The following is a 26,574-nucleotide window of genomic DNA, read 5'->3' on the forward strand; positions in this document are numbered from 1 at the left end:
AGGGGGTTTCCATCGTCTGGCGGGGTTCAGCCCAGGTTCTCAGCGTGGGGGCCTGTGGCCCAAGTCTGCTTGCCGAGCCTGGTCAGGTGGCATGTGGGGACTGTCCTGTCCACCAAGCCCAGCCCCACTTTAGAGAAAGAAGGCCTCGCTCGGGTCCACTTACTTCCAGCCCCAACTTTGTGAGTTCCATGTCCTTCTGGAACCCGGTCCCCAGGCACTGCCAAGTCCAGATGGCGACGGGGAGGGTAGGCTGGCTAGTGTGGGACTCCTTCCCTAGGCGCTGTACCTGGATGCCGTGGAGCACTTCCCCGAAGAGATGCAGGAGGTCCTGGACCTGATGACGGAGAAGGAGCTCCGGGTGCGCCTGCCCCTGGAGGAGCTGGCGCTTCTGCTGGAGGACTAGAGACCAGGAGGGAATGGGCCCTGCCTTCCAGGCCTTGTCGCCTGCCCCGCCAGAGCTGGGATGCTCGAGATTGGGGATGCCTGGGTGCGTGTGTTCCGGGAGCTCTGCTTTTGAAGTCTAGCTTTCTTAGTACTTTGTACCTGGCTCATCAGTTTCTTATCTTTGCATATTTTTTTGGATGTGCAAATGACACAGAAGCTGTTGTTCACACATTACATGTGTGAATATGTAGATAAGAATCACGTCTAGTGATAAGGAAACCTCTCGTGGTTGGCCTATGTGAGTTTGTGCTCTTCCTCTGCTCCCCGCCAAGCCCCCCCAGAGCGTGTGCGCCCCCTTGGTTGGCATTCTTGGGGGTCCTGCCAGGGTTTCTGGGTCTTGCAGTCATGACAGGAAAGGTCTGGTGACTCTGGAACCTCTTCCTCAGGCTGGTTAGCAGGAGAGCAGATTTTGCCCTTCTCTTCAGGCCAGTCAGTGGAGTCATTTAAAACTTGGTGTTCTGGCCTGTATCAAGTGCATTAAGTTCCTCAGGGTCCCTAAGCTCTTCTTGACGCCTCCCAGCTGTGACCAGCAGCACCACCTGGGCGCCTGGCAGAGATGTAGCCTTGCGGGCCCACCTCAGCCCTTCTGAGTCCGGCTGCATTTGAATGGGACCCCTGCAGACTTACGAGCACCCAAGTGTGGAAAGAACCCCTACAGCAGGAAGCACGTGGGCAGCCATGTGAGCGGAGTGCAGAATGGAGCCTGCGGTTTCCTACCAGACCATCCCCTGCCCCTGCCCGTGAGATGGTTGTGGCAGCCGTCATCCGGGTACAGACAGAGGCCAGTAGGTGTTTGGGGGTTAGGAATGGAATGGAATGGACATCTCTATGTTCAGACCACTTTCTTCTGTAAAGCACATGCCCACAGTTATTAACTGTTAATATTTAACTGGGAGGAAACTGCTTTATCTTCTCTGACCCCTGCTCTTAAAAAAACCAAAACCCTGATGCCTAGAATTGCTGAAGTTGTCATTCATTGTCATCCCATCCAGAAAAAACAGTGTTGTGGAACAGAAATTTGGGCTAGAAAGAGCTGGAAAAGAAGGATGACAAGTCAGAGCCCCTGAGGAAGGTGGCTGGCCAGCCAGCCAAGTGGACACTTACCTTGCCGGGCTTGGACACATGTGCTTGGACACAGACCTGCTCTGAAAGGAGAGAAGGGCAAGACAGACAGGGAAGGGGAAGCTTTGGTACGGTTTTGAGCATCCTGGAGAGAGATGAGGTTTCGGAACCTGAGAACAAGGGATGACCTGGGTGGCGAGCGGCAGACGTCAGCCTGGGCCTGTGGAGATTCCTAGTAGGAACACTACGGCTGCTTTCCTGCCTGAGTGCTGAGAAACCCGCAGGCTCCACAGACCTTCCAATACGGAAAGATGTTTCCTTCCAAAGCCACAGGCACACTCTTCCACTGCAGAGACCACTGGCTCTGTGTCACGCCCTCCCATTAGCTGCTGTCCAGCTCTGCCACCGGCTCTGGGCATGTGAGGCAGGGCCAGAGGTGCTGAAAGCCCCCCTACTGCCCAGGTCCCCCTGCTTATTGCTGCTGAGCGCCGGGTGTGGAGGTTCCGGAAACGAGTGTGAGAAGGAGCACGCTTTATTGGAGGCAGAGCACTGCATGGGACCAACAGGAGAAGGCGGCCTGGGGGGCATCCTACACGCTCAAAAAAGTACACAAGGAGGTTCTGCTAGTAAGAAAGATCAACTGGAACATGGGTTCCTCTGGGCAACTTCCCCAACTTCTTCCCTTCAAGGGGTCAGAACAACCCCGACCACTTCCTTGAAGGCAGCTGTGGTCTGCTAGAGATATAGTCCCTCAGGGGTGCCTTCTTGTTTTTTATAAAGAACATTTTCTTTAGATTTCTTGAAGTCTTCGTTTGTTACTTTCATTCTGCGTTCTCTCAAGGCCATCAGACCAGCTTCTGTACAGATTGCCTGTAAGAACGAACAGTATGTTCAGAAAGGGAAATACTTTTTACTTGTGCTCTATCAATTCGGAGCTGCTTGAAATCGGGTGTAAGACGCTTAGACTAAAGAAACTGCTTAAACTGTTTGGGAAAAGAGTAGATCTTTTCAATGCTTTACACATTCTAATTACTTTCTCAGGGTCTGAGGTGGCTTTGAGGAGGAGGAGGCCTGGCTCAGGTTCTAACCAGCAGGATGGCCCGATGGGGAAGTTCTCTGCTCCGCTTGTTACAGGAGCCACGTTCCTTCCTGGGCACCAGATGCAACTACACCAGGACACTAACAGCAACAGAGCATCCATCCAGTTCATTTACCCACAGTCCAAAGAGAACACGTATCATGTATTCTGGCTCGCTGTCTCAGGACAGCATTTACTGTGATTTATTTCCTTAGTCATCACTTGCCAAAAGCAAAACAAAAAACCCATTCAACATGATGTGACAGAAACACAATCCTGGCATTGAAGTTTTTATCTGGTTATGGCCCTCAGGATATTTCAGATGGTTCAGCAGAAAAGAAAGTGTATTTGTGAACAAAAGATAAAGTATAGCACTAAAACGGTAACACTGGATAAATCAAGGTGATGGGTATACTAGTACTTACTACTGTTGCAACTTTTCTGAAGACTTCAAATTTTTCAAAATACAGAGCTGGTACAAAATTTTAAAATAATTTCCATTTTAAAAAGAGCTTTTTATTCACCAACACAGACACTAACCTAGTTCTTTAGAGACCAAGGATACACAGCTCAGTGCAGGCAGCAGTGTGAAAAGGCCCCACATGTGCCGTCCTGCCCTGACCATGGTACTTAGACCTGACAAAAACCCAGATCCTCAGCTAAAGAGCAGGCTGGACCCAGATCTGGTGCTGCCAGCCTCCTCCCACCCCTGCCCCATGAAACTGAGAGGTATGACCCAGCCCACGTTCTCACCTTGATATCAGCACCCGAGAGGTCATCTTTAGCCATGATCAAGTCGTCCAGGGTCACATCATCGGCCAGCGTCATCCTGCTTGTGTGGATTTGAAAGATGCGCTTCTTAGTCTTCTCGTCGGGCAGGGGGAACTCAATCTTCCTGTCGATGCGACCTGTGGGTAGAAAAGGTTTCCAGTCACATCGCTGCGCAGCCCCCAGGTGTGGCTCCAGCTCAGGAAGAGTCTGAGCCGTGTCCTCACTCATGCTGTTTCAGTCAGACAGCACCCTGTGTGTGTGTGGTGGGGGGGTCCAAATCCCGAAAGGTGAACTTCCCTCTTGTAGTCGTAAATGTCGGCATTTGAATTCATCCAATCTGAAAAAGATCTGCTCTGCTGGGGTACCCTTAGAAATAAAGAAAGGGCTCCTGAATGACCTACGTAGTGAAAAAGGACAGATTGTGTTAAAAAGCATAAACAAATTAGCCACTGCTGCATCCTGGTGCGACCTGAATGTAAAAAAATGAACCTGAGTTAACATATGAATTATTCCTTCAGAAAAAATATCCATTATGGGAAAGAAAAGATCACAATTTAAGATTAGAAGGGCTACACCCACTGCATCACGTCCTTCCTTAACCACAACCTCAGGGGATGAGGTCTTTAGTAAGTTACTCTGCATTTCAGTCACGCGTTTGCCTTGATACTTAGCTTTTTTTTTTTTTTTTTAAAGGTTTTATTTATTTGACAGATCACAAGTAGGCAGAGAGGCAGGCGGGGGCAGGGGGAGAAGCAGGCTCCCCGCTGAGCAGAGAGCCTGACGCAGGGCCTCATCCCAGGACCCTGAGACCATGACCTGAGCTGAAGGCAGAGGCTCAAACCACTGAGCCACCCAGGCGCCCTGATAACACATTGTTCTTAAATCCCCTGCCCATGCACTTAAACGGTCATCCATAGACACAACAGCTGTCCCTGGTAGAACAAGCAAACTGACCTGGTCTGATAAGAGCTGGATCCAAAGTCTCTATTCGGTTTGTGGCCATGATAACTTTCACGTCACCCCTCGAATCAAATCCATCCAACTGGTTCAGCAGCTCCAGCATTGTTCGTTGAATTTCTCTCTCACCACCAGAATTTGAGTCATACCTTTGAAAAAGAAGAGAAGGCGTGAAAACCTAACTGATCTGCTGAAGGATAACTCAGATGTCCTCAATTCTAGCAACAAAATCATGCCCTCCCATCATGTTGTTTAAATTGTAGAAGTTTTATGCCTGAGATTATATCATTAATTCAGTCTCCGTGTGCCTGAAGTCCAGATGATGCCTGGCTCCGAGCAGATGCTCGGGACACTGCTCTGGACTAATCTCCAGGCAGTCACAACTCCTGCATGACTGTTACCTGGCACCTGGGAGAGCAGAGCCTAAAGCATCCAGAGTACCATGGGACGGTAGGAACTATGGCAAACCCACGGGCAGGCCATCCAGGGGGTACTCAATGATCGTTCTCAGAGAAGAGCTCTGGGGCTTTTATCTCTGCTCAACACAGAAAGAGAAATGTACCTTTTTGTTCCAATGGCATCAATTTCATCAATAAACACGATGGATGGTGCGTGTTCTTCTGCAACTCGAAATAGTTCCCGAACGAGTTTGGGCCCGTCACCTAGGTACTTCTGAATAAGTTCCGAGCCAACCACTCTCAAGAAAGTGGCTGAGGTTTGGTTTGCTACTGCTTTGGCTAATAAGGTTTTGCCTATTTTAGATTTAAAAAGAAAAAGAGAAAGGAAAAAAAATCCTTAATTGCTATTTTAACTTAAAAACTCTGTCAATTAAATGGGCATCAGAAATGGGCAGATCCTGGGGCACCTGGGTGGCTCAGTGGGTTAAGCCTCTGCCTTGGGCTCAGGTCATGATCCCGGAGTCCTGGGATCGAGTCCCGTGTCAGGCTCTCTGCTCAGCAGGGGACCTGCTTCCCTCTCTCTCTCCCTCTGCCTACTTGTGATCTCTCTCTGTCAAATAAAGAAATAAAATCTTTAAAAGAAAAAAAAAGAAATGGGCAGATCCCTAAAAGGTATGCCCCCATTCCAGGGTCTTAACATTCTGCACTCCGAGGCAGGTAAGAGGAAATTGAGAAAAACCTAAATAATGTTTTGATTATTTTTAACTATCTTCCTCATTCTTCATTACAATGTCAGAAAGTACATTTTACTGGGATATTCAAAGGTGTATAGATTATTAACCTAACTCATGCAACCAGGGTTAGAGATCCAAACTCAACTCCTGTGAAACTATTCGTGATGAGAAATGGCCTGCAAACCCTAGGTCTGACCTAAGGAACCTGACCTGGAGCACCAGGCCTACAATCCCTGGGGCTGTGTTGGGTGGGCCTGCCCGGTGCTCAGCTGAGATAGGACCAGCTCCTGGGAAGCCCATAACAGAACTGCTGAAAGCTCTAGAGACGTCTCAGTCTCTGGTGTGCCCTTGTGAGGATCGTTCCTCTCAGGGACAATCTCAGACATTTCTAATTCTCCATTCCTTGATTTTTTTTTTTTTTTAAGATTTTATTTATTTGTTGGAGAGTGAGTGAGCGCACAAGCAGGCAGAGGGGGAGAGAGAAGCAGGCTCCCTGCTGAGCTAGGAGCCCAACGCGGGACTTGATCCCAGGACCCTGGGATCATGACCTGAGTCAAAGGCAGCGGCTTAACCCACTGAGCCACCCAGGTGTCCCATTCCTTGATATTTCTATTTCAGGTCAAAAACAACAGCTGTGGCAGCCACCCTGTGAATTTTAGGGCTGGAAGACCACTTGGCCCCTTTGATGGTGAGGACATGGGCACAGGGCCAAGCCGTGGTGTCAGGACACTGGCAGCTAGAGGCTGAGCCAGTGAAGGACCAGGCTTAGGCCTGCAGAGGGGCAGGGGGAGGCTGCTGGCAAGTGACACAGGCTTAGTTCAAGTGGGAAGGGGGACAAAGCACTAAGCTTGAGAATAAGACGTGGTGACGATATCTTTTTGGCCAGATAGGCGGAGGGGCAGGTGTGAGGGCTTAGAAGCATGGACTTCTCCCTGAGAGTACCAGTGAAGGATGGTGTATGGAAGACAAAAAGGACCACCTAAGCAGATGGCCTGACCCTCCAGAGACAGCCTCAGCCAGCTGCTGGGTCCCTTCGGTGGCCAGCGGGATAACCAAGCCAGGCTCTTCCCCTCCTGACGGCCTGCCACCCTGTGCTCCAGCCCAGCCCCTCACGTCGGCCCCTGGCAGTGCAAGTGCACCGAAGGTGGCCCACAGCTGCAGGTCAGGCCGCCTGCCTTCCAGCTCCAGCCCCGCTACTTGCTCAACTCCCAGGGCTCCCACGGCCCCAGGCTAGTCACCGGCCTCTCTGAGTTTCCTGCACTGTAAGATGATGAGCTGCAACAGCTCTGCGCCTCTGAGCTCAGTTGTCTCCTGGTGCCTCCACTGTGGGCAGCCCCCAGTGACCCCTTCAAAGAACTGTGCTTCCTCTGCAACTTCCACGGCACTGAACTGCTAATTCCCGGACTGTAAAACTTACTCAGGCCAGCTAGTTGCATAATGAACCAAATACATATCTGTATATGCATCTATTCATCCAATATTCTATTCACTCAGTACAGTGGACCAGACAGTGAACCCAATCTGAACTGCACAGAAAAGCTTTTAAATCTGTGGTTTCCCACCATGGCTCTGATACATGGACCTGGCCACACTCCAGATGAACAGGTCAGAATTTTCAGGGATGGGACCATCAGTATTTTTTAAAGCTCCAGGGTGATTCCAACGTACAGCCAAGCTTAAGCATCCCAATTTATTTTGTTTTATAAACTTTTTTTTAAAAGATTTTTATTTATTTGACAGAGATCACAAGTAGGCAGAGAGGCAGGCAGAGAGAGAGGGGGAAGCAGGCTCCCCGCTGAGCAGAGAGCCTGATGTAGGGCTCGATCCCAGGACCCTGAGATCATGACCTGAGCCGAAGACAGAGGCTTTAACCCACTGAGCCACCCAGGCGCTCCTTATAAACTCTTTTTAATAGATTCACATTACTCTTATGAATACTTTAAAGTTTTATGTTTTATAGCACATAAATCTAATATATTTGAGTGCAGAGAGGAGTTCTATGAAACTGTAAATGCATTCACACTGAGCAGGAATTTTTGGAGGGGGAGGGTTTCCCTACCGTGCTTATTTTTGTTGCAATTCCTACTGTTGTTTTTAATACATTAAATCTGTTAAGTCTACAATTTTAAAACTAAGGTAATTCAGTTTTTTAGCATCACCTATACAGATAAAAATACTTTTATGTAATATGTATATTTCCATATTTACTCAGAAAATGCACAAAATGTTTAGAAAACCTTGTCTCAAACTAAGGAGTTGTGGCATCCTTACTCAAGAATTAAATAATTATAACAAACTAATGCTGCAGCTCAAGAGATTAGCTCAGTGCCCTGAAAGTGTCAAACCCAGAGCATACATACCTGTGCCAGGTGGACCATAGAGAATGACCCCCTTCGGGGGCTTTATACCCATCTCTTCATAATACTCAGGATGAGTGAGAGGAAGCTCCACAGATTCCTATAGAAAACAAATAAATACTTGGTAAAAATGAAATGCTTTCTCACTGAAATTATCAGATCCACGAACTGGCATTCTGAATATATCCCACTTTCAACAATAAGCTAAAATGTCACTTAGTCTTGTTAGAGACCGTGTGCCTGACTTTTGTCTAGCAGCAGAGACAGATGGAAGACGACACCTGTCCTCACTGAGTTCCCCTTCCTACTGCGTCCAGTTTCCCTCTCACTTTCTCACAGAAGTCAACCTGGAGCAAAATTCAAGCTCTTCGAGAGCAAAAGGAACTTAAAGTGAAAATACACTGTTTTCAGTTAAACCATAGACAAGATTTTCTAGCAAGATTTTCTGATTCCTGTTATACCAATGGACATAATGGCTACTTCCCAGACATCTCCGAGGTCACCAGTTATGACTGGTGACAGCTCTACATGACCCCCCTGCAGATGAGACGGGTGGCTCCCAGCCAACCTGAACGACCGCTTCCCTTCACCCCACTCACACTACCCCATACATCACTGGAGGTTTCCAGACAGCCACAGCTGAAGTCAACACAAATGGAAACATTAGATATCCACCCAGATAACCATGGCACATTGCATGTAAGAAGGATGAAGCTGCAGCCGCTGCAGGAACAATCATACAACTTGTTGTTCCTATTACCCAACTCAGGATTAACAAATAAAATACTCCACAACTGGCAAGCTTTGAGTCACACTGGTTTGATCACTAAGGAAAACACAAAACATACACAATAACTCTATCTCTAAATAAGATAGTTAAATAAGAAATTGAAAATCTAGAAACCCAAAGCTGATTCTTAGATTTACCTTAATTTCCTGGATTTGGTTGTCCAACCCCCCAATATCAGCATAGGTTTCCTGGGGCGCCTTTTCTACCTTCATCACTGTGACCAAGGGATCTGTGTCGTCCATAAGCACCCCTATGACGGCATGCACCTGAGAGAACATTAAGTTAATGCAGAAACATGAGGTTCACATAATCCACTCACAGCAAAGCAACGCCGACCACCGAGCAGCACCAATGGACAGATCTGAGAGGAAGGAGAAAGCACTCCTAGGGGCTTAGAGACCATCAACTTGCCTTGTGGTTGAGCAGGACGGAGCAGCCGGGTTCCAGCAGATCCTTGTCTACAAAGGAAAGAATGCTGACGTAGTGTTCGGAGCCCACAGATGTAGACACGATGGCGTGATTGTCATCAATGATCTCCTCCAAGGTTCCTACTGACATTGGGGTCCCTCTCAGGTCATCCACCTTAGACCTTTCCTCCTGTTTAAGAGTACGCCATGAAGGAAAAGCAGATTAGACCTAAAAAGCAGACAAGGCTGATAGTTTTACTAGATTTACTAAATTTTACTACATTTACAAAGCAGGTAATGCTTTTAAAAGGCAGCTAGTCTAAATGGGTCAACTACTTGAATTTCATTTACTCACTGAATTCTAGTTAGTACCGAAACAATTTGTAAAACAAAAGTTACAGTAATTTCTGAATTACCTCTTGCTTTTCTTCTAAAGGCTTCATTTGTTCCTGATTTCTAATGAATTCTTCCTCCATGAGAAGATAGTCTTTAATTCTCTCTAACTTCAATAATTTTAACCGGCACTGAGTATGGGGTGTCACTGTAATTACAAAGAAAAGTTTTATTCTATTTGAAGCTTGAAGTTAGCAACTAATTAAGTTCATTCTTAAGGAAAAAATGTTAAGACTTAAAATAAGCTTATTTTTGTTGAACAGGCTGAAAAATTCAAGTCCTGGTGACCCTAGATGCTAAAGGAAAAGGGACTTTGGCAATTGTAAGCAAGCAGATAAAAACAGGGATGACGTCTGAATGACATCTGCTACATGAACTCAAAAAGAAAGAACTCAACAACCTCAGAGATCATTTACTTTGGTTTTTTATTCCCCATCTGTGTTTATAAAAATAGGTACAAGTGCTGTCCAGTCAGAATACATTGCTGCAGGAGAGCTGAGGAACACCCCCCCCCCCCCCAAGAAGAACTGTGAAATATTAGTGATATTAACATGTGGCAAGCATTCTTTCCATATTCTTTTGCGTTGTTTCTTTTGGCTTAAAGTCTCATGCTACATAAGATTTTAGCATATATAGACAAAAATGTCAACTTTTTCTTTTGTGGTTTCTGGGTATCTTCAAGATGTATCTCCTTCCCTAAGGTTAAATATATTCCTGATTTTTCATTTATGTACTTATTTTCGTATCTATAATCCATCTGGCAAAAAGCAAGGAGTCTAATTTCATTTTCTCTCAATAGCAAATAAAGATGCCAGCCATTCTGTTAAACAACTCACTCTCCCCCAACAGAACGCAGTCACCTTTACCATATAGTCATTATCCATGTAACTTGACTGTTTTTGGACTCCTATGCTCTTCTGGCCATCTGATGATCTATTCTTTACCAATACCATACTGATTCATTATGGTAGACTAATGGCATGTTTTTCACTGTCTGGCTCCCTTAATTCTTAACCAAGCAATATTTTAAAAATTATTTCATCTAAGCAGGAAGAGACTTGTTTAGATGGGGGTAGGGGAGGTATGTGAACCGCAGTATAAGAAGGAGCCACCCTTGGGAAAGACTGGGGGAAGAACATTTTTTTAAAGATTTATTTATTTTTAGAGAGAGAGCATAGGGGAGGGGGAGAGGGAGGAGAAGGGCAGAGGGAAAGGGAGGAAAAAGACCCCGCTGAGCGCAGAGCCCAAGATGGGGCTTGGTCCCATGACCCTAAGATCATGGCCTGACCTGAAATCAAGAGTTGGATGCTTAACTGAATGAACCACCCAGATGCCCCAAGGGAAGAATATTTTTAAGCAAAAGACAAAAGTCCTAATGTGTGGGTTACCTGGAGTGGCTCAATTGCTTAAGCATCCAACTCTTGATTTTGCTCAGGTCATCTCAGGGTCATGAGACCAAGCCCCAAATTGGGCTCTTCAATGGGCATGGAGCCTGTCTGATTCTCTTTCTGTCCCAATGCTCCGCCCCACCCTGCTTCCACATCCCCACCTGTGCATGTGCGCGCACTCTCTCTCAAAAAAAGAAAAAAAAGTCCTAATGTGCGTATGAGTCGAAGAACACAAGGCAGGACTATGTGAACAACAAGCAAGGAGAACGGTAGGGGCTGAGAATGGAGAGGTGGCCTGCATTAGGTCACCTGGTCTGAAGCTTAGTCTATGTTCAGTACCGTCACTGAAACAGTTTGTTCATGCATCACAAGATGTGAATTCCAACATGTTGGCATTCCATTTCTTCAAGAACAAAACATGTTTCTAAGTTATTCAAGCTCAACCTGAGTTTTCTAACCCAAAACTACACTTTTCATACATTAGAGGAGATACATTAAAGGAAATTAGTGGAATTTCCTAAAGTAAGACACAGCTGTATATGGTTTGTACACAACTCTGCCACACATAAGAACTAGAGCTTCAGCTCCATTTCCTGCCTCCATATTCAAACCCCTAAACTACATACACACAGACGGTTCCCAACGGAATCACGAGATAGCATGGAGGACTATGTCATTACCCAGTGGCAGCTTGCTGGCAGCATCTGGTCCCTTTGTTTTCTTCTTCTTTTTCCCCACCCGAGTTGGTACAGGAGGTTCATATTTCTTTTTCTTGTCCTTGAATTTTTAGAACAGGAAAAACAAAAACCACACAAATATCAAAACACAAACTTCTTTCTTTTGTACCATCATCTATCTCTAGTGGCTGTAATTTTCCTTATCTTTTAGAATGCTATTAAAAACTGTCCTTTTAAAAATAAAGCTAGTTGGGTGGCTCAGTGAGTTAAGCATCTGACTCTTGGTTTTGGCTCAGGATCATGAGACAGAGCCCCACATCGGGCTCCGTGCTCAACGGGGAGTGTTTCTCTCTCTCTCTCCCTCTGCCCCTCCTCCTGCTCTCTCCCTCAAGTAACTAAAATCTTTAAAAAACAAACTAGGTATTACATTCGTGCAATTTTAATTGGCGAACTTAACTGATCTTTCTTTTTATAATACACAGTGATGGGTTATTCAGTAAGGACTAAAGGTCAGAATTCAGAATTATATGCCAGAAGTTTGGGCTGAAGTAATTTGAGACAATTCTTCACATCTGAAGATATTAAACACTAAATACAGGCAATTTAAACTCTGTAATGTTATAGTATACACTTAAAAACCATTAATGCATAACTACTTACTTGACAGGTCAGTAATCTTCTCTAAAACATGGAAGTGGGCACTGAATCTGTAGGCCAGGCGGGTAATAACTACAGGATCACTTATTTTGCATTTTCAAAGTCATGAATCCCCAAAGAACTCCTCAGCTGAGATCAAGGATACGTTCCATGATCTACCTGTATCACAGACCTATCTGGCTTATTTACCTTGTCATCCTTCTTGCCACCTCCAGGGCCATGACCACCACTCTGACTCTGACCCTGAAAAAAGAAACAGAAGTATATATTCAGAACATGATCACTTTAAAAGAACATCCTTTTTATTTTCCTGTGATTCTAAGACACCAAGACTTGCCCCTCATTTTAACATTTCTGAACTTAAGGTGTACACCCTGTAGCCAACACATACATTTAGCATGGTAGAATTTCTTTTTTTTTCCTGAAAAGCTGTTAGTTGCACCTTGCAACTGACTGCATCTTACATCAAGGACAATTCTATTAAGAAACTCATGTAACTTCTGTATCACGATGAGGCTGGGATTCTAAGACCACCCCTTTTTGAGGGAAAAATAGAGAGTTTAACATTCTTTATTATAAAACTACTTGACTGAGTATATTTCATGAAATTAGGCCATCAGAGTTAAATCATTTTACCTAGTCAACAATCATTTATCAATCACTTACTCCTTACTGAGATTACACCGAGACCCAGGAGATTTTCCTTTCAGTAGCAACTTATATACCTCCCATCTCTAAAGCCTGGGGCTCTTGGGCAGGTCTTTCTTGCCAAACTGAAAAGCTGAATCACTTTAAGGTATCAAGAATTCAGTGTACTGGAGGCACCTGGGTGGCTCAGTGGGTTAAAGCCTCTGCCTTCGGCTCAGGTCATGATCCCAGGGTCCTGGGATCAAGCCCCACATCAGGCTCTCTGCTCAGCAAGGAACCTGCTTTCTCCTCTCTCTCTCTCTGCCTGCCTCTCCGCCTACTTGTGATCTCTGCCTGTCAAATAAATAAATAAAATCTTAAAAAAAAAAAAAAAAGAATTCAGTGTATGAATAAGTTCATGGGATTCTGGACTTTAAAACAGACCACTCAGTTACAGGGCAATGCTTAACACAGAACAGTATCTCAAAAATAATGGCATTTTAAGTAATAATGAACTTACTTGAATAGAAGGACCCCCTCCCCTCAAACTACTTCCACATAAGCACCTCTAAATACATCATAGTTACCAAAGAGTTAGGGTCAAATGTATTTCCCTGCATGCAGGACTCTTAAAATTTTGTGCTTTATTCTGAAGTTATTTAAGGGCTCTAAGAAATTCTGGTTAAAAGAATTAGTTATACTGCAATAGGTGCTCCAAATAGTAGGCCTTTAACACTTACTTCTACCTCCTAAAGATTTTGCTGTTGGCCAGGGCAGCTAATGTTTGTGGGTTTCTTACTATGTGATTAAGTCTATACTAGACATTTTCCTTCACTATCTCATTAATTTCAAACCATTGTCCAAGGTAGGTTCATCATTCCCATTTTCTAGATGAGGAACTGTAATACACCTAAGAACATGGGCTATGGAGTTAGATACATCCAGGTTTCAATTCTGATTCCGGCACTAATAGGCTATGTGACCTCAGGTAAGTCAGGTCACCTCCCTGAGCCTTAGTGCCCTTAACTGAAAAGTGGGGATGATACTAGCTCCTGTTACTGAAAATGAGGTAATGCTCATAAACCACTCCCCATTTGCATGACTCAAAGTAACTACTAGCAATACGATATTATCGGTGAAAAAGAAATGTTAGGGTCAGGATTTCAATTATCAATCTGGTTACAAAATCTGGGTTCTGAAACCCATCTGGTTTAGTTCATCACCCTCTCGTTGATCCCATCTGTTGTTTTTTTTTTTAAGATTTTATTTATTTGAGAGACAGAGATCACAAGTAGGCAGAGAGGCAGGCAGAGAGAGAAAGAGGAGGAAGCAGGCTCCCTGCTGAGCAGAGAGCCCAATGTGGGGCTCGATCCCAGAACTCTGGGATCATGACCCAAGCTGAAGGCAGAGGCTTTAACCCACTGAGCCACCCAGGCACCTCCCCATCTCTGTTTCTATCCAGTACTCTAGCCAGCCTCCCAACCGAGATTCCCACAACAGTTTCTCTCCTCACCAATCCAGCTGTTACCATCTAAAACAAAGAGCTGTTCCTTTCATTCTGCTCAAAAACCTTCAACTGTTCCCTAGCACTTATGGTGTAACAACCAACCTTTTTACAGTGGCCTACCTGGTCCTTGCCAAATTGGCTTCGACTGACCTTTCCCACGTTCATCTACCTCACTGGTGACCCTGCAAGTCTGGACCCACAAGAGGACCTTTTCCTGAAAGGGTCCCAAACTTATTCAGGTGTGGGGCATTTTACATTATATTTCTCAGTCTCCAATAACAGTAAGAAATATACCCATTATTAAGGCCTTATATACGGTAAACAGTGTACATTCTCAGAATATCATCTCATTTAATTCTTAGAGACACCATGATGTTGGTACTATCATTACCTCTAGTTTATGGATAAGGAAACCAAGGCCCAGAGATGTTAAGTGACTTTCCTATTACCACAGAGCTTGTCAGAGATGTGGCTGAGAAACACTCAGGTGTATGGACCCCAATATCTGTGTGTTTCTCTACTACATGTCCTCTAGAAAACACTAACAGGGTTTCTGTTATAGCAAAGCCACTTACTGTGTCTCAGTTTCCTCTTTGGTAAAGTGAAGATAATAATTACTACAGGGACTGCTGTGAGAATAAGAAAATGCTGGAAAATACCCTTGTGTTTATTGCAGCACTATTTACAGTAGCCAAGATATGGAAGCAACCTAAGTGTCCACTGATATAATGAAAGGATAAAGATGTGTGTAAATGCACACCAGCACACCAACAAAGGGGTATTACTCAGCCATTAAAAAAAAAAAAAAAAAAAAAGATCTCGGGGCACCTGGATGGCTCAGTGGATTAAGTGGATTAAGCTTTGGCTCAGGTCATGATCTCACAGTTCTGGGATCAAGCTCCGCATCAGGCTCTCTGCTCAGTAGGGAGCCTGTTTCTCCCTCTCCCTCTGCCTGCCTCTCTGCCTACTTGTGATCTCCCTCTCTCTGTCAAATAAATAAAAATCTTAAAAAAAAGAAAAAACAGATCTCACCATTTGTGACACTAATGGACACAGAGGGTATTAAGCTAATTAAAATTAGACAGAGAAAGACAAATACCATATGATTTCACTTATATGTGGAACAAAAACATAAAAAAAAGCAGAAACAGACCCATGAACGCAGAGAACTGGTGGCCACCAGACAAAAGGGGGTGGGAGATGGGCAAAACGGGTGAAGGGGAGTGGAAGGTGCTTCCAGGTATAAAATGTGTAAGTCACAGGATAAAAGGTACAAAGGTACAGCACATACAGGGAATCTCGTCAATAATACTGTGATAGCACTGAAGAGTGTCAGATGGTAGCTACCCTTGGGAGCACGGCATACTACAGACTTGTCCAGTCACTGTGTTGTCCACCTGAAACTAACGTAACGCTGCCTGTCAGCTATACTTCAATAATAATGCTGGGGCGGGGGGCCTGGGTGGCTCAGTGGGTTAAAGCCTCTGCCTTCGGCTTGGGTCATGATCCCAGGGTCCTGGGATCAAGCCCGGCATCGGGCTCTCTGCTCGGCAGGAAGCCTGCTTACCCCTCATCTCTACCTGCCTCTGCCTACTTGTGATCTCTCTGTCAAATAAATAAAATCTTTTAAAAAATAATAATAATGCTGGAAAAGTACCTGGCACATGCTTAGAACAGCAGCCCAAAGTCCTTATGAGACCTATCCCACTATGTGCTCAGGCGTTTCTGATGTTCAGGATACAGGCTCAACACATTCCCACCTCCCGCCCTTTGCGCTTACTATTCCTTCCGCCCGGACCACGTTACCCTCAGATGTTTGCATGGGCTGCTCTCTCATTCTGCTTAGGCCTCTGCTGCTCAAATGTCACCTCCTCTGAGGAACTTTTGCTGACAGCCACCGCTCCCATCAATGGCCATCCCACTCATCTCTATCCCGCTCCACGTCATATTACATGTCTCTTTTTCGGGTTGTTTTTTTTTTTCCCGGCCTTGTCTAGAATGTAAATTCCATTTAGACAGAGACTTCCCCATTTGTGACTCACCTCTTGAGCGCTCAGTGCCTAGAGCAGAGCCTGCCGCCCCCCGCCCCCAATTTGCGGGTGCTCAATGAATACCAGTTTGGTGGACTAACGAATAAATGCTGTTTTTATTATTCTTAACGCACCACAGGAGCGTGCCCTCCGAGCTCCACCTGTCACAGAAGCGTCAGTCTTCAACGCTTCCTCCAAATGCCCCCACTCCGAGCGCTCCTCCACGGCTGCGCTCTCCCCTCCGCAGCTGGAACGAATCCCTCCCTCTCCTCCAGTCGCGCAGCCCTTCATCTGAGCGGCTCCCAAAGCACTCGCCCCAGGTGCTTCGGAAGAAACTCCCCCGCGCCGGTCAGCAGGGTCAGGTCGGCGGAGGTGCAAAGTCGGGCGCCCTGACCCGCTCTGCCGTCCCACCGGTCAGCCCGGGGGACCCTTCGCGCCGAGCCCTCTCGTCCGCCCCGGGCCGTGGCGGACCCAAGCACTGTCTCCAAGGAGCCTTCGTTCCCCGAGAAGACCGGACCAGTGGGTAGGAGAGCGGGCGGACCGAGTGCCTCGGGCAGCCGCCTCGTCCCCTCGTCTCGGGCCGCTCCGACCCAGTCGCGCCGCGACCACCAGCTGAAACCCTTAGTCACTCACCATCTTGCTTCGGCCGCTCGAACCACCGCTGCCGGAAGTGCATCCACCAAGGCCGCCGCCAGAAGCGGAAGTTGCCGAGGAACGCTACGGAAGCCGACGGGAACCAAATCCCTCTTAGCGGGAGTCGCGCTCCCAGGGCTCCTGTCGGTGGGGTGCCGATATAATTTACCAGCAAAATGTGAATCTTGTGAATATCTCACTTGGAAAAAAAAAATTAAGTAGAAGTTATTCGTCTATTGTCAACAATTAGAGACGAGGACCTAGACTGATAAAGAGCTAAGACAATTGTGAAAGTATAAAGCATTTAAAATATGCAAAAATCATCACTGAGAACTTCACTTGCTGTTCCAAGAACTGGAATGGGATTTGGAACTGCAAAGTTGACAATTACTTTTGGACCAACATTTAAGCTATTATTTGGTCTCTGAAATAAACGTGATCATCTGAGAGTATTTCCTTGTCTAATGAGTTAAATAGATGTTTTCTTTTTTCCTTTGATGATTTGTAACTTGTGATGACGCCAAATGTCTCAAAATAACTAATCTTGCACCTAGCTGGTAAAGTTCATCACTTACTACATCCACCAGGACATTAGAAAGACGGCAAGCATCCCTTTAGCCTCTGGAAACTTCTATAACAGGTACTCAAAACGCTGCATGTTGCTGAACTGGAGAGATGAGTTCATTTTTGTTTTTTGTTTGTTTGTTGTTTTCCCTACTCCTAATTAATCTAATTAGTTGTGAAATGCAAAAAATATTTCACTAATTCACAAAATTATTAAATTAAAATTTTATTAAATTAAGATTTAATATTTTTAAAAATTTAATAATTTTAATTTAAAATTATTAAATTAGATTAATTGAAATTTAAATTAAAATATTTCACTAATTCATTTGTATCCAACAGGTACAAAATACGGGAAATTACTCTTCTTTTTCATCATCATTAAAATACTGTTATAGGGGCACCTGGGTGACTCAGTGGGTTAAGCCTCTGCCATCAGCTCAGGTCATGATACCAGGGTCCTGGGATTGAGCTCCACGTGGGGCTCTCTGCTCAGCAGGAAGTCTGCTTCCCTTCCTTCTCTCTGCCTGCCTCTCTGCCTACTTGTGATCTGTCTCTCAAATAAATAAAATCTAAATAAAATAAAATACTATTATAGAAAGACTTGACGCTGTTGACCTCCACTAGCAAATGTGGTGTCTACATGATACATGAAATGGTATGACAGGTGGGAGGCAGGACAGCTCTCCCTCACGAATGCTGAGAGAAATGCCAGAGCTGGATGGAATGTCTAAGCCAACTGTGGATACCTGAAGAAGTGGAGAGTTCCTGAGGTGGTGTCACATTCAGACAAACACAGGCTGATAATCAATAGGGAAGAAAACCAAAATTCTGAAGGACCTGCATTGAGAAGGGCCTTAATGCACAACAAACTTATCATTTCTTTTCTCCCTGTCACTGGCCCTGCCAATACTCTCCACCCCATTGACAGCCAGCTTTGCAACCCCTACTTTAGCAGCTTCCAACCTCCCCAAGCACCAAGTTCTCCAAACAACCTTTCCATCTCTTTCCTGCTTCCTCTTAGCTACTCATTATGTAGATGAACTAAACTTCTCTACTCTCCTTAGTTTCAGCTATGGTTTACCAATTTCTTGGATTTCTCGCAGAAAAGGGGCAGAAGAACTGGGCCCAATCAGGGAATATCCTTTTGCCCTAGGAAAAAAAAGGGTGGACCTGGGAAGGTCATATGGAATGGCCAAATCCCTCAGAAAATTGTGAAGAGTCATATTAGTTAATTTTGTCTTCCTTACATGTAGAAGTAATATTTTATAAATAGACTAGGCTGTGTTTAGAATATCTAGGAATTTAAACACAATATTGAATTTCACAGTGTATATAGTTGCATATGTATTTATACTTTTACTTGTATTTGAGTATGTGTGTATATCTATTCCCTTCTCTTTCTCTCTGTACACCCACAAACACACACATGCATTGATGCCCTAAAGTTATCCCAAATCAAACTTAGCATCTTCCTCTAGGACCTGCTCACCCTTCCTGTGTTCTATCCTGGCTAATGACACCAATCAGAGACCGAGGCCAGAAGCCTCCCCTTCCCCCTCTCCCCATCCCAGCCAGCTCAGTGGTCAAGTCTTGCTGCTTTGACTCTGTCATGTTTCATCATCTCACCTCTCTTCCCATCACTACCTAGTTCCTACCTCATCATCCCATCTCACAATTCATTCAGCAAATAACTTCTGAGCACACCATGTGCCAGGCTCTCCTCCAGGGTCTGAGGATACTGTGGCGAACAGACAGAAATCCTTTTCCTAATGACTTTTACAATAAACAAGTTAATAAGCATGCTACGTGATGATAAATGCTTTGGGGAAAATTAATTAGGGAGGAAGAATAGAGATTGTGCAGCAATGTGGTAGGTACTTCTGACTTTAAATAGGATGATATCTGAACAAAGACTCAAGGAATTAGAGAGTAAGCTATTCAGATACCTAGAGGAAAAACTTTCCAGGCAGAGGGAACAGCCAGTGCAAAGGCCCTGAGGTTAAGAGCTGCTGGGGATGAAGACTGGAGACACCATGTGGTGGAGAAGTGAAAAACAGACATATAACTACCAACGGAGGCTCAGGGAGGGATTAGAGTAGAAGCAATGTAACCGGATAGGGAAGAGAGCCGCAGATTTGGGCATCAGAACTTTCAGGTCTGAATCTAGGCTCCATCACTTACTGCTGTCTTGGTTTTCTAGTGCTGTTGTAAAAAATGACCACAAATTTAGTGTAGTCTTTTCTGAAAACTCTAGGGAGAATTCATTTTCTTGCCTTTTCCAGCTTTAAGAGGTCACCTACAGTCCCTGGCTTGTCGTCCTTCTCCGTCTTAAAGCTAGCAACATTGGCCTTGCTTCTGTCCTCACATCTCTCTCTGACTCCACTTCTGCCTCCCTCTTTCACTTTTTTTTTTTTTAAAGATTTATTTATTTATTTATTTGACAGAGAGATCACAAGTAGACAGAGAGGCAGGCAGAGAGAGAGAGAGAGAGAAGCAGGCTCCCCGCTGAGCAGAGAGCCCGATGCGGGACTCGATCCCAGGACCCCGAGATCATGACCTGAGCCGAAGGCAGCGGCTCAACCCACTGAGCCACCCAGGTGCCCCCTCTTTCACTTTTTAAAAAATTAATTTATTTATTGAAAGAGGGAGATCGGGGTGGGCTAGGAGGAGCAGAGGGAGAGGGACAAGCAGACTCCACGCTGAGCCTGGAGTCCCAGGCGGGGCTTGATCCCAAGACCCCAGATCATGATCTGAGCTGAAATCACGAATAGGACACTCTACTGACTGAGCCACCCAGGTAACTTCTCCCTCTTTCATTTTAAGGACTCTGGCAATCACATGAGGTCCACCCAGATAATCTAACCTAATCTCCCTATCTTTAAGTCAGTTGACTGGTCCCCGTAATTCCATCATCTGTGACCTTAGTCCTCCTTACCCTGTAACCTACCATACTCACAGTTTACAGAGATTAGGACATGAACATCTTTCAGAATCCTTACTCTGCCGAACACACCAGCTATTCGGACACTGGCGTGTCACCTCCCGTTCTCTGCCTCAGTTTCCCCATATGTTCAAGAGGATAATAATGTTACCTCCGATCCATCGCTTGCCCTCTCCAGGCCACTGTGTCAGTGGGTTAGGTTAATGAGCAGCTCTGATGAGAAAACGGAGGCGGGAGATGGAGGAAGCAGGAGCATTTCTCCCTGACTTTTGGCCTCTGTGCTTGGGTTAGCAGCCACATAGCCACTGTGGCTCTGCTGCTCACTGGTCAGGACAAACATGGCTCCAGCTCCCAGAGAGTGACAGGCCCGGGGTCTCAAACCTCCCTTTGTCCGTCCACCCCAGGGGAGACAGGGACTTCCCATTGCTGTGAATCTCCAAGCTGCCTCCTGCTCGGTGTCAGCTTCTCAGACCTGCATTAAGTCTCTGTTGCAAGTGCTTGGAGTGGTGTCTGATGTCCTGGCTGGGCGCTGGCCAATGCAGTGTCCCTGATCAGGCAGGGGTCCGACCCTAGAATCACAGCCTTCAGCGTTGGAAGCGGCTCCAGAGGTCTTCAAGCTGGGCACACGTTAGGAGCTCCTGAAGTTCTGGTTGAACGGAGCAGACAGGCATGCCTCCCTGACATTGTCGTCCGTGGATGACGATGACATTGATAGAATGAGGAAGGGTTCCCTCATCAATCTTATTTCTTATCTGTCATATCTATAGGTGTTTGGGCTGAGAACTCTTGTTCACATAAATGGGACAAGAAAAAATCTAGTAACGAAAATGTCACTCAAGTCTTCTAAGTCCTTTTGTGTCATATACCAAAGATCACATAATGACCCATTAGCAAAAGCAATTATTAGTGGTAGCTTGTGTTCAGTCTTTCTTCCAGGCGGTTGCAAAGAAAACATGGCATGTATGAAAGGATCTGTTATCCAGTCATGAAATTCACTCGCCTTCTCAGTTTCTGGGAAAAGCGCCCAAAATGCTTTACCAAAACATATCAAAACATGATTCATTATCGCTGCTACCCCTTCACGCAGGGGCTCCTGATTTACTTATTTTTTAAGAAGATTTTATTTATTTATCTGAGAGAGAGTAGGAGAGCAGCAGGCAGAGGCAGAGAGAAAAGCAGATTCCCTGCTGAGCAAGAAGCCTGATGCAGGACTGGATCCTAGGACCCTGAGCTCCTGACCTGAGCCGAAGGCAGATGCCTAACCACCAGAGCCACCCAGGTGCCCGCATCTATATAAACTTCTTAATATGTAATGCAAAGGGTATTATTTTTAAAACTCCTAAGAAATAAATTACAGAATAGATCTGGTAAGAATGATCAAAGACAATTAAGATAAAATGGGAAGAATTAATGTGTCTGTTTTATAACCATTTATCTTGTTACAAAATAAGATAAATTAATCTTTGTTTCTCTTTAATTAATTTTTAATAATGCAGTGTAACATAGCTAAAAATGGAAGTTCCCTGTGAAGCAAGGATTATGATAAAATGTATGGCATTCCTTTGGTAAATGTGTGTATGTGTGAATTTTCGAAATTTTTTGGCACATATAATTTCAGAAATGGGAAGCAGAAAATATAAAACATTTTAAAAGAAAAATAAGATGAGGGCTGACTCTAGTTGGAATCAATATTTCGTATGACTAGGTAAGCAGGTTTCAACAACCTCATAGAAGAGCATATATTGAATCTGAAAGAAACCATGTTAAAATTTGATCTGTGGGTTTTTATTTTACCTAAAGCACCTTGAAATATCGAGTAGCCCCAGAAAACAGTGTATTTATACCGAAAAGAGTGTCATAAACTAATATGACTCTGGCTGCCCTAAGTTATGTTTCATCCTGAGGACAAGTATGGAGATGAGCTGAAAAAATTACTAATATTTAGACAACACTTTAAAAATCTATTTTCAACTTTAGGATCTCTTACAAATGTCCACTTGCTTTACTTTCCAGGGACACTCCATCAACAGTGATGAATTTTATGTCTATGTGTTTTATGAAAGAAGACAGGTTACCAAACGAGAACTGCCATCCCTCCCACGTTGCCGCTGTCCCCGGTATCTGAATTCAGAACACCCCCACATGGGCTCTGATGCCTCCCTCCCAATGCTTCATCCCTGCAGAAATACGGATAGGATGGGAAAACACTAGGTTCTGAGCACATACGTGCCTTGATTTTAGTCATCAAAGGAGCTTTCCCAAAGCCACGTTCCCAGTCATTTCTGGGTGAGACCCTGTGCCCAAGATAGAGTGAGACATGGGTGGGTGAATGGGGTGGCTCTCTTCTGTTAGGTGGGAGAGCTTCCAGTGAAACACATTCAGTCTTGGACAGAGCAAGTTTTAGGACAGAGAACACATGGTGACTGCAGAACAAGAAATAGATTTCCAGCCCCTAGTGGTTTGCATACCTCGATTTGATGACCTCTTTGGAAGTATGGGCATATAGTAGAGAAATACATTGATGGGGGTTGGTTGACATAAATAAATAAATAAATAAATATACAAATGGGCTTGATGCTCAACTCTTTTTAAAAAAATCATTACTGGGACACCTGGGCGGCTCAGTGAGTTAAGCCGCTGCCTTCGGCTGGGGTCATAAACCCAGGGTCCTGGGATCGAGCCCCACATCACGCCCCTTGCTTGGCAGGGAGCCTGCTTCTCTCTCCGCCTCTGCCTGCCTCTCTGCCTGCTTGTGTGCTCTCTCTCTCTCTCTCTGACAAATAAATAAATAAATAAATTCTTTTATAAATAAATAAATAAATAATTACGGATGGCTGAGCCATCAAAGAAGGTTGGAGAGGTGGTCTGAAGAATAGAGGACTTGGGCACAGCAGCTAAGGCAGTACACCACCTGCACCCACCTCTCCTCTTCCCTCGTGGCTCCTTGGCCCCCATCTCCTGCCCTCTGCCATCTCCTTTCCTCCACATGTGCATTTACCGAGCACCTCCGGCACTGTGCTAGGCACTAGGGCTGCAAGCATGCATAAGGTGCCTTTCGTTCAGATTTCCCTCTGGTTGAAGTTGGCCTCCTAGAGATACCAGAGAACACCTATCAGCCATAGGGGTTGGCCCTGTTCTCTGTTCCCCGGGTTCCCCCTCTAGGGGGCATGGTGGGCTAACAGTCTGTAAACGCTAACCATCTCTAGTTTTGGTGTACCAGGGTCCAGCATCCCCTTTTATCTTTTGTCCTCTCCCGAATCCAGCCGGCTTTCCAGGACTCACCGCCGCAGGAAAGGATGGAGAGATTGGCACAAAACAGAGAGAAAGGAGCTCCACTGGTTCTTGAGTTTCACGAGCAAGCTTCCGGGAGTCAGGAAGGATCTCGGGACATAGAAAGTCGATTTGGTGATGGAGAGAGCAAGACAGAGTCACTCATCAGGCAGTGCTGTAAGCAGCCCAGGCTGCTGCCCCTAAGAGCACATGCCCAGAGCATCTCTGTAACTGCCAGCGTTCTTGTGTTTGCTCCGTTATCCCTCATGGGGAGCAGCCAGTCTACAGCAGAGAGATGTTTTTTCGCAGAAACCTGTCCTAATGCACAAGTACATTCTCCATCTTGTGATACTTCTATGGGTTATCCTTGCTGTGATTTAATTAAACACTGCTCCTGGGCCTCCTGGGGCACCTGGGTGGCTCAGTCGGTTGGGCATCTGACTCTTGGTTTTGGCTCAGGTCATGATCTCAGGATTGGGGGATCAAGCCCTGTGTAGGGCTCCACACTCAACAGGGAGTCTACTTGAGACTCTCTCCCTCTGCCCCTCCCCCACTCATCCACAACATTCGCGCAAACTCTCTACTTCTAAAATAAAATAAGTAAATCTTTAAAAAAGATTAACACTCTTCCTTGTAATTATAGGTCTACTTTGATACTCCCTCCCCGCCCCCATCATAGTTTCCTGGGTCCTCAGGATGGGTAGTCCCAAGGGTGTTTTGTCTTTTAAAGCATTCATTTTCTCTTCCTTATTGTTTCATTAGTGATGGAATCCTATCTTTGCCCCTTTGTTGGTCCTGGTCTGTCTTCAAAATGGTTTTCACTGGTGTGACAGGGAAGCGCGGCAGGAGGTGCTCAGGACAATAAGGGCTTTACATTTTTAGGGTCCTTCAGATCCGTGGTTATATCTCCCAGGGTCCTGGTAGTGAGCTACTTTCTGATTAGTAATTCTGTGGGTACCACGGGTCTTCTACACCGAATATGGTGTCCTGTCTCTTGGCCCGTCCCACATTTGTTGGTTGGTTTGTTTTGAGAGAGCGAGCGAGCAGGGAGGGGCAGAGGGAGAAGGAGAGAGAATCTTAAGCCGGCTCCATGAGTGGAGCCCCACGCAGGGCTCAATCTTATGACCCTGAGATCATGATCTCAACTGAAATCAAGAGTCGGATGATTACTGACCGAGCGACCCAGGCACCCCTCTTCCCACTTTTTAAGACATTTGCTGAGTGCCTACATTTTTCTTCCATTTTTATACCCTAGCAGCTGCTATATAGAATTTCCCACTTATACCTGGGATATGTATACATATTTTCCCATCTTTCTGCCAAGGTATAGATTATTTTGGTCACTAGTGGCATATATTTTTGCCATATTTCCAAATGGTTTGATTTTTCTTTTTTAAAAGATTTTATTTATTTTCTTGAGAGAGAGCCAGAAAGAGAGAGAGAGTGTGTGTGCATGAACAGGGGGCAGGCGGGCAGAGGGAGAAGCAGGCTCCCCACTGAGCAGGGAGCCCTAGGCCAGGCTCCATCCTAGGACTCGGAGATTATGACTGAGCCAAAGGCAGATGCTTAACCAACTGAGCCACCCAGGTGCTCCTCGTTTGATTTTTCTTAACCTTCTAAGTGCCTTCCTAAAATGGTCTCCCTTGGGTTTGGCTCTGGCTGGTTCTGCCCCAGGCTCTGCTTGCACAGGGGGGAAACCCCCAATGAGCTTCCACTGCCAACTGTGCCCTGCACAGAACCAGTTTTGGTTTCACCTGCCTTTGCTGATACCTTAGGATCTTACCCCAAATGAGATGCCTGGAAAGTCTGTATTCACATGAATCTATTCCCCAATTTATTACTTTTAATTCTGCTACAGTCAGTTCAAGCAAGGTTCTAGGAGTCTCTTCCGATTCTTACAAATTGTCTAACGTGCCGTGAGTTCACGAGACGGAATCCTGCGGACCGTGGCAGCTGTCACAAGCACACTATGAAGGCACACACATGAGCATGTCTTTCTGCAATGTCAAATTGATTTGATCCTAAAGCAAGGTTAACCTGATTGTAAAGCAGGGTCCAGATTCCAAGTTCAAGGGCATTTCATGACACATTTAATTTGGCTTCATACACGTCACACAAAGCAATGCACAAGACAAAGTCACCCAGCAAATGTGATACAACAAGAGGTAAGAAGTAAACGAGCCAAATGCGAAGCCAGTCTGTGAACACGCAGCTGGGGTGAAGGGCACACAGTTGGGGTGTTGGTTCTGGGTATCTCTTGGCACCTGCTGCTTGAATGTCTTGCATTGGACGGTCTCTGTTATGTTCAGAGATCAAGGGGGCAGAGCCTTTGGGGGCAGTTGTCTTTTTGATGTGAAAGGTCAGCATCTGGCGAGTCTGACAGTTTGCTGCGAAGTCCTCTCTTTAAAAGGGGTTTAATCAGTCTGGGGACTTTGCGTATCTTCTCTGATTCTACTGATTATCAGATCTGGATGTCATCAGCCTGGGCTGGTTTCAACAATACCTGGTCTTAGTGGCAACACCGTTGGCTGCTTGCATCACTGCTTGACAGGTGCCACTGCTTGACATGAGTGACTCCATCTTGTTCTCTACAGTAGTGTGATGGTTAAGAGCACAGACTGACATCAGGTTGCCTGGATTTGACCCCAGCTCACCACTCACATAGCATATCAGTGTGTGGCCCCAGGCATAAGTTTTCTTATTTGCAAAATGGGTGCACTGAAAGAGCCTACCCACAGAACTACTTGGAATAACAAATTAGGTGACATTTGTAAAGTATTTAAAATAGTGCCTGGCATGGAATAAGCATGACGTATGTTTGTTAAATACTTTTTAAATGAAGTGTTTGTGTAAAATGAATTGATGTTTGATAATCTGTCACCAAAA

The 26,574-nt window shown here is 45.4% G+C and overlaps 2 protein-coding genes across 3 annotated transcripts in view; one reads left to right on the forward strand and one right to left on the reverse strand.

Moving 5' to 3' along the window:
• Positions 1 to 2,248, forward strand: part of NRDE2 (NRDE-2, necessary for RNA interference, domain containing) — a 50,381-nt gene extending 48,133 nt beyond the window's left edge. Inside the window, exons 14-15 of one of the 2 annotated variants that reach the window (XR_004286082.1) lie at positions 278 to 487; positions 1,437 to 2,248. Coding sequence is in view for 1 of the 2 variants with exons in the window: in XM_032344686.1 (XP_032200577.1) it covers positions 278 to 403 (126 nt within the window). In the remaining variant the exon portion in view is untranslated. Of the gene's footprint in view, positions 1 to 277 lie in introns of both variants that reach the window. The other variant, XM_032344686.1, reaches the window with a different exon arrangement.
• PSMC1 (proteasome 26S subunit, ATPase 1) lies at positions 2,023 to 17,002 on the reverse strand. Its single transcript, XM_032344687.1, has 11 exons — positions 16,911 to 17,002; positions 12,303 to 12,356; positions 11,460 to 11,556; positions 9,415 to 9,539; positions 9,003 to 9,188; positions 8,729 to 8,857; positions 7,805 to 7,901; positions 4,875 to 5,064; positions 4,310 to 4,461; positions 3,338 to 3,492; positions 2,023 to 2,376 (listed from the first exon to the last, which is right to left on the reverse strand). Exons 1-11 carry the CDS (start codon positions 16,911 to 16,913, stop codon positions 2,242 to 2,244), a joined length of 1,323 nt encoding a protein of 440 aa, XP_032200578.1. The 5' UTR covers positions 16,914 to 17,002; the 3' UTR covers positions 2,023 to 2,241.
• Between the last annotated feature and the right edge of the window lie 9,572 nt (positions 17,003 to 26,574).

The sequence above is a fragment of the Mustela erminea genome, chromosome 5 (genome assembly GCF_009829155.1).
Source record: "Mustela erminea isolate mMusErm1 chromosome 5, mMusErm1.Pri, whole genome shotgun sequence".
Classification (NCBI taxonomy): Eukaryota; Metazoa; Chordata; class Mammalia; order Carnivora; family Mustelidae; genus Mustela; species Mustela erminea.

Coding starts and splice junctions, on each gene's coding strand:
- PSMC1 (XM_032344687.1), bottom strand. Junction 7,902..8,728: donor ACCAAATCCAGGAAATTAAG/GTAAATCTAAGA, acceptor TGTTTTCTATAG/GAATCTGTGGAGCTTCCTCT. Junction 3,493..4,309: donor TCCAGCTCTTATCAGACCAG/GTCAGTTTGCTT, acceptor TTCTACCCACAG/GTCGCATCGACAGGAAGATT.